At 55.5% G+C, this 7679-nt stretch overlaps 1 protein-coding gene across 9 annotated transcripts; it reads left to right on the plus strand.

The window, feature by feature from the left end:
* Positions 1 to 1325: 1325 nt before the first annotated feature.
* Positions 1326 to 7167, plus strand: GFRA4 (GDNF family receptor alpha 4). Of its 9 annotated transcripts, none has more exons than XM_046678254.1 (7): positions 1326 to 1798; positions 3753 to 4098; positions 4210 to 4319; positions 4413 to 4547; positions 5302 to 5389; positions 5559 to 5688; positions 6111 to 7167. In XM_046678254.1, exons 1-7 carry the CDS (start codon positions 1744 to 1746, stop codon positions 6294 to 6296), a joined length of 1050 nt encoding a protein of 349 aa, XP_046534210.1. In that variant the 5' UTR covers positions 1326 to 1743; the 3' UTR covers positions 6297 to 7167. The 9 variants fall into 9 exon arrangements, with proteins under 9 accessions (XP_046534210.1, XP_046534215.1, XP_046534208.1 ...); XM_046678259.1 differs by having other exon boundaries at positions 5298 to 5389; positions 6111 to 6189; XM_046678252.1 differs by having other exon boundaries at positions 3753 to 4319.
* Positions 7168 to 7679: the final 512 nt, after the last annotated feature.

The raw sequence follows: 7679 nt of genomic DNA on the forward strand, positions 1-7679 counted from the left end.
CCAGCATTACCCTGATACCAAAGCCAGATAAGGACAATACAAGAAAATAAAACTACAGGCCAATATCCCTGATGAATACAGATGCAAAAATTCTCAACAAAATATTAGCAAACTGAGTTCAACATCACATTAAAAGGATCATACACCATGATCAAGTGGGATTTATCTCTGGGATGCAAGGATGGTTCAACATATGTAAATCAATAAATGTGATACATCACATTAATAGAATGAAAGATTAAAATATGATCATCTCTATAGATTCAGAAAAAGCATTTGACAAAATACAACATTCTTTTATGATAAAAACTCTCAAGAAATTGAGTATAGAAGGAATATACCTCTGGGGCCGGCCCTGTGACTGAGTGGTTAGGTTCACACACTCTGCTTCAGTGGCCCGGGGTTTGCTGGTTCGGATCCTGGGCGTGGACCCACAGACTGCTCATCAAGCCATGCTGTGGTGGCGTCCCACATAGCAGAACAAGAACAAGACTTACAACTAGAATATACAACTATATCTGGGGCTTCGGGGAAAATAGAAAAATAAGAAGAGGAAGATTGGCAACAGATTAGCTCAGGGCCAATCATCCAAAAAAAAAAAGAATATACCTCAACATTACCAAGGTCATATATGACAAGCCCACAGCTAACATTATACTCAACAGTGAAAGGTTGAAAGCTTGTCTTCTAAAATCAGGAACAAGACAAGGGTGCCCACTCCAACCACTCCTATTAAACACAGCACTGGAAGTCCTGGCCAGAACAGTCAGGCAAGAAAAAGAAAGAAAAGGCATCCAAATCAGAAAGGGAGAAGTAAAATTGTCTTTATTTGCAGATGACATGATCTTATATATAGAAAATCCTAAAGACTCCACCAAAAAACTGTTGGAACTAATCAACAAATTCAGTAAAGTTGCAGGATACAAAATCAACATACAGAAATCAGTTGTGTTTTTATCCACTAACAACAAAATATCTTTAAAAGAAATAAAACAATTTCATTCACAACAGCATCAAAAACAATAAAATACTTAGGAATAAATTTAACCAAGGTGAAAGATCCGTACACTGAAAATTACACGACTTGGATGAAAGAAATTGAAGAAGACACAAACAAATGGAAAGATATACCATTTTCATGGATTGGAAGACTTGATATTGTTAAATATCCATATTTCCCAAAGCCATCTATAGATTCAATGCAATCCCTATCAAGATTCCAATGGCATTTTCCACAAAAATAGGAAATACTAAAATTTGTGTGGAACCACAAAAGATCCCAAATAGCCAAAGCAATCCTGAGTGAAGGGTATAAGGAGAACGCTAACGTTTTTTGCAACTTTTCTGCAAATCTAAAATTAGTAAAAAATTAAAAATAAAATTATAAAAGGTACAGAACAACGTTGTTTCATAAAGTTAATGGTTTATGCATGGGAGAGACAAGGTCTTCCTGGGTTATTGTGAGGTGTTGCTTTGTGTGTATGGGGAAGTGTGTGTTGGGGTCCATCTAGGCACACTCTGGCGCTGGATTCAGTAGCTCCCAGATCAATCTGGAAGTGCAGCCTGGAGTAGAGACTCAGTGGGGGCGGGGAGTCAGGCAAAGGCTCCTCCCAGCCCCAGTGTACGTGTTAGCGCGGACACCTGGGTTTTCAACGAGCTCCATCCCAGGCGGCGCTGGGAGAGAGGCACCTGTCCGACTGGGGTTCTGCCTCCGGTCGTCCTCTCCTCTGTTCGCTGCCTGGCATGGCCCGCTGCTTGGGGCCCTTGCTGCTGCTGCTGCTGCTGTTACTGCTTCTGGGTGAGTGGCTACCTCCTCCCCCTCGCCTCCCTGTCCCCATCCTCAGGGACAGGGTGGGAGGGCAAGAGGGTGATTCCGGGAAAAGCTGGAGCGTAAGAAGGGGCGTGGGCGAGAGACCTGTGGGAGTGGGGGTGCATGGACACCTGGCACTACGCTCCAGCGCACCGCTTCCCGCCTTTGTGGGGGCGCCGCCCTCCCAAGTCTCGCTTTCGTACCCCTATCCCAGAAACTTTCCTTTTCCTATTGCCTCCCCTCTCCCACCTCTCTTACCCTTCCCTAGCCCCAGCCCTCTGCCTTCAGTCTTGGAGCTTCACACTGATTCCTTGCTCCGCGTCTTCAGTGTCTCCGGTGCCACGGACCTGCTGTTCCACTTGCTCAGGACTGCCCCCTCTTCACCGGGGGCATCGAGGAGGGAGGGGGTCACTTTACTGGGTGGGATGGGGTGGGGAGGATGGATTCTGGCAAAAGCTTAAAGCAGTGGAGATCTTGGAGCTGAGATGCTGTTCTGAGCGTGGAGATGAGGTAATGGAGCTCCTGGCGGAGGGAGACAGGTGAGCCAAGGGGCAGAGGTGGGACCGAGACCTTAGGCGACAGTAGGTACTGTCGTGTGTGGCTGAGACCTGGGGATGTGAGGTACATGGCTGGGAGAGAAGGGCGAAGTTGCCTGCTGCTCTGCTGGAGAGGAGGAAAAGAGAGAGGGCGGGCTCGCCCCTCTTCTATCTCCCTCCTCCACTCACATACCCATTCCAAGTCCTTAGTGTCTGTTCGTCCTCCCTGCAGAGCAAGAACCACCACAGTCCCCGAAAGAGGTGGCCAGTGCCAGACAGTGGCCCTGCTTCCAGCCCTGAGGCAGGAGACACCCCCCTCCATACACACAGCAAGATGGTGCGGGGCCAGTATGGCAAACTTCCCTCAGACTGAGGTGCTCCCGGGGCTGCTGGGAGCACCAAGGAGCGGGGTAGCCTGGTTTTGGTGACCTACCTAGGTCCTAGGAAGGGGCTGCCAAGTCCTGACTTCTGCAGACCCTGGCCTGGCTGGATGTAGACGTGGCCGGTGGCATGTCTAGGCAGAGCTCAACCTCTGCCTGACCGACCCCTGGTGTGTGATTCTGCTGTGCCAGGCACACTCTCTGCCCCCAGCAGAGTGCCACCTATCATGGACCCTTGGGCCCTGTGGCCTGCCATCAGGGACTTCTCTAGAATCCACACCCCGGCAGCCAGGCCTAAATGGGCCGTCCAGTGCCCAGAGCCCTTTCGAGGAATCCCTCTTTCACCTGACTTAGTGGAGGGTGGAAGAGCCAGGAGGAAGCGAGTCCAGATGGGGTAGCACGGGTCAGCCGGGGGCGGCGAGAGGGAGCATCAGAAGGGAATGGAGGCGGAAGACGCTGGCGGCAGGGGGCAGGAGGAGGTGCAGGAGGTCGGAAGGCAGGGAAAACCAGAAAGCTATAGACCCACTCAAAGCGTCTCCATGGGGGAGGAGGGAGGGGAAAGGAAGAAAACACAGGCGTTCCAGCGTGCCAAAGAGAGGACAAGGACTGTCCACTGTCCTCAACGCCATTTCTGATAAGTCTCCATAGCCAGGTCCCCAGAAGCCTTGCTGTTTCCCGCATCAGGTGGGAGCCCATGAGAGTGGGAGGAACCCCGAGGACCCCTCTTTGGATGAGTATGGCCGTTCTGGGGGAGGGGTGGTTCCTGGGGAGGATGGGTCTCAGCTTCTGGGGAAGGCCAGGCCTAGCATCTGTGCGCCCCGTCCATCCCTGACGCGTTGCAGGAATCCCCAGAGCCCGCCACCGCCCATCCCCGCGACAGAAGGCCTGTCAGCGCCAGTCGGTCATGCCTTTGGGTCACACTCTGCCCCCTCGGGTTTTGAGCGCCCGGCATCTTCGGAGGGCATGGCCTGCGGGAGAAGCGTACCGATAGGGAGCACCAACTGCGGCCCGCCCGCTCCCCACCAGGGTCGCCGAGCTCCGAGGGACGAAACCGATGCGTGGACGCCGCCGAGGCGTGCACGGCGGACGCGCTCTGCCAGCAGCTGCGCACCGAATACGTGGCTCGGTGCCTGGATCGGGCCGCGCCCGGGGGCTGCCCCCGCGCCCGCTGCCGCCGCGCCCTGCGCCGCTTCTTCGCTCGCGGGCCGCCCGCGCTCACCCACGCGCTGCTCTTCTGCCCGTGCGCGGGCCCCGCGTGCGCCGAGCGCCGGCGCCAGACCTTCGTGCCCGCCTGCGCCTTCTCGGGGCCCGGCCTCGCGCCGCCCTCCTGCCTCGCGCCCCTAGACGCCTGCGAGCACAGTCGGGTCTGCAGGTGCGCGCGGGGGTGCGGGTTCGGGGGCCGGGGAGGTGTGGGGAGAGGGAGGGAGGAGGCGGGGCAGAGCCTCCCGCCCGTCCGCTCACCGCACCCCCGCCCACCGCGCAGGCCCCGCCTCCTGGCCTTCCAGGCCTCCTGCGCGCCTGCCCCTAGCGCCCCCGACGGCTGCCTGCCGGACCAGGCCCCCAGCTGCCGGCGCGCCTATGCAGGCCTCGTGGGTACGCCGGGACGGAATCCGGGTGCGGAGGAGGGTTTTGCTGGGGGTGCTTCCGCCTGGGGGACCGATTACCCTCTCCTCGGGGTCCCCGCAGGCACCGCCATCACTCCCAACTACGTGGACAACGCGAGCGCGCGCGTGGCACCCTGGTGCGACTGCGGAGCCAGCGGAAACCGGCGTGAGGAGTGCGAAGCCTTCCGGGGGCTTTTTACAAGGAACCGCTGCCTGGGTGAGGGGCCCGGGCGGGGCGGCGCGGGAGGCCAGTCCGCACTGACTGGCCCCTCCCAAGCCGCCTGGCTGTAGGAGCCCATTTTAGAGATGAGGAGACTGAGGCTGTTTGCGGCCGTCATGCAGGCCCACTTCCCCCTCTAGCGTCGTCCTACCCCTCGGGAAATCCTCGGGTCCAGCTGTCTCCGGAGACCAGGTCACAGAGCAAAGTAGAACCCCAGGGCTGTCTACGCTCGTGCCCCTGCGGGCGGTAGGGAGGGCAGTTAAAACAAATTTCCGAGGACCTGGAATGGAACAAGGCGAGATTCCTGCTTCAGCTGACGCATTCCCACCTCCCCCCACTGATGATTTTGCGTTTCAGGTCTGAATAGCTCGGTGGTTCGCTGCCCAGTGGGGGAGTTAAGGGGCCTGAGTTTGAAGCCCGACTATGCCACTTAACTAGCTGAGAGTTAGTTAACTCCTCTAAGCCTTTTTGTGTTCATCTGTAAAATAGGGAAGATAGTTGTCACCCTCTCCTGTGAGGATGGAAGGCTATAGTTTGTAAGGTACTCTTAGCATAGTTGTCCTTATTTTCTTATTCCTCACCTTGTGCCTCCTGTCCCAGAAGGCCATCCTTGCAGACATTCTATCCTCCCATCCCTGCATGGGGACGGCCCACGCAGGATGCCAGGGGTCTCAGTTTGTCCCCGAGGAGCTGGGCCCTGTGCTAGGATTTCCTAGCCAAGCCCGCCCTGGACCCTTCCCTTCCTAGATAGTGCTATACAGGCCTTTGTCAGCTGGTGGCCCCCAATCCTGCAGGACCAGCTCGACTCCCTCCAGGACCCTGGGCACAGCCTCCTACAGGTAGGTACAGGGATAGGATGGTGAGCTGGCAGCCCCTGCACTGCCTCCTTTCATCCTTCCATGCCAGAGAGGCCCCCATGGAGGCATGAATGGCCTGGGATGGGGGTGGAGGCAGAGAGCAGAGCCAGGCTTCTGCCTCAAGTCCACACTCTGCTCCCACCTCCCCAAGGTGTCCTCTGCAGATGAGCCCCCGGAGGGGAGCTCCCTGTTCTTCATGCTCCCTGTCCTGGCTCTCCAGCCCCTGCTCTGACTGCGACAGCAGACCTCGGACAATACAGACAGCTGCCCCACCCTGCCTGGTACTGGGCCATGTCCATGGCCTACTGCCCCACTGAAAGGGGACTGGCTTCCCTCCCAAGCCAGCCCAGTGCTCCCACGCCACTGCCTTTGCAGTTCTGCACACTCTGTGTGCCTCTCCCCTGGAGCGAGGGATGTCGGCTGAGGGCCTGACTGCAAAGCCCATGGTTTCCCTTCCAGAGGTTTTTTGGTTGGAGGTCCCTTTCTCCACAGACTTTGGAACCGTTGGGGTCTCCCACAGGGCAGGCATGGGAGGGGGTCACCTGTGTAGCTGAGGTCTCACTGGGGCCCCAGATCACCTGGAGAAGGTCAGAGACCATCCAAACTCCCAGAATTCTAGGAAATTTTATCAGCCCCCCAAGCAGATCATGCTCTAAGGAGTGCATCTGAACACTTATGGGCACAACTCCCTCTACCACTGCAGGCTTTCACGGCACCCTCCCAGCTCGCCACTGCCCATCGTGATAGCCACCTATGCCCCATGACTCACGTTGGGAAATGCTTCTTGTCCATGATATGCTGCTTGGTGGGCACCACCAGGAGTGAGAATCAAGTCTCCTGCATTGCACTCACCATATGGCTGTCTTCCCCGTGGTTTAACCAGCACTAGGAATGGCATCCACAGCTCAATAAACCCACATGCACTGAGACTGACCTTGCTTTCCTGTGATCTATGTCTTGGGAGCCTGTGTGACCTCAGATGGCCTCAGAACCTCTCTGGGCTTTATCTCCTCACCTATGGATGCCAAACTGAAACAACTATCAGGTCCTAGTGGCAGGGATTTTGGTTGCTTTTGTCTATTCCTGCTTCCCTGCTGGTACTCAGATAAAGAAACTACATTTCCCAGCTTCCCTTGCAGCTAGGGGGTGGTCATGTGACAGTCCTGACCAATGAGTGGAATTCACAAATGAGGCCTCCAGGAGAGCTCTTTAAACAGGAGACTTGTTGACGGGTCCCTTCAGCTTTTAGCCTCAACCCTCCTGTTTTTGCCTGGAACTTGGTGGCAGTGCCTGGGGGCATGAGTGCCATCTTGAAAATGGAGCCACTGCGCCAGCCCCTTTTGGACTCTGCATTATGTGAGAAAAATGATACCTCTAACTTGTTTAAGCCAGTTTTTCCACAGGTGGCTTTTGATTGCAGCCAAACATAAGCCCTGATTGATACGCTCCCACCTCTGGGGTGCCTGGGAGCCCTGGGATCACCTGGTACTCGGGGGCCACACCTCAGTGCTCGCAGAGCCTGGGCCTGACAGACATTTGAAAGGAGGGGTGATAGTGGTTTTGTTTTTTTATTCCTGTATATTCTACCTATTTCTGTCCATGTGAACTGAATTCTTTCCTGGAGTCAAGGGAAATTCATCATAAAGGTTTTTACAAACACTCAGTGTACATGTGTGGCCAGCGTGGACCCAGCGAATGCCAAGGACACTGCATTAAATTGCAGTTCTGCAAAGGAACTTGAAGAGGAGAGGGCAGGACGATGGCCAGGTACTAAGCCTTCTGTCCACTTCTTTCTTCCTCAGAAGCTTGGAGACTCCTGATGAGTGAAGGGTTACCATGTCTCCAGGCTGTTCCTTCTCAAATCTGGTTGAGGTTTGGCAGGGGCCATGAAACAGGCTGAAGTGGAGGCTGTTGGTGCCTTGCGCTCTGGGCCAGTGCAACCCATCCCCAAGCTGCTGGGAATGTTGGCGGCTAACACAGCTCACAGTGGCCCCCTTCTCTAGAAGAAATGTCTGTAAGGTTACACTCTGCTCCCTGAGGCAGACGGCAGCCAATGACTGAAGCAGGGGTACAAAGGCCTGGTCTGCTTGCCTAAGGGGGACAATTCTATGTGCCATTCATGCTCTAGAGCTCCCCCAGATCCCAGCTGAGACAGCATCCTAGCTCAGCTCCTTCTCCTGCCCCCTCCGGGCTTCCTCACTCAGTTTCCCCTGGGGCCTCTCCCTCCATTAAAGCATGGCCTGAGAATCCCTGTTTTGGGCTCAGCTTCTGC

This window comes from Equus quagga, chromosome 12 (assembly GCF_021613505.1).
Source record: "Equus quagga isolate Etosha38 chromosome 12, UCLA_HA_Equagga_1.0, whole genome shotgun sequence".
Lineage (NCBI taxonomy): Eukaryota > Metazoa > Chordata > Mammalia > Perissodactyla > Equidae > Equus > Equus quagga.

What these genes read in the sequence shown, in the direction of transcription:
- GFRA4 (XM_046678250.1), top strand. Translation starts at nt 1,744, where the DNA reads ATGGCCCGCTGCTTGGGGCCCTTGCTGCTGCTGCTGCTGCTGTTACTG. An exon ending in GCTGCTGTTACTGCTTCTGG is followed by an intron (nt 1,799 to 3,752) that starts GTGAGTGGCTAC and finishes GCTCCCCACCAG; the next exon opens with GGTCGCCGAGCTCCGAGGGA. An exon ending in CTGGGCACAGCCTCCTACAG is followed by an intron (nt 5,390 to 5,558) that starts GTAGGTACAGGG and finishes CACCTCCCCAAG; the next exon opens with GTGTCCTCTGCAGATGAGCC.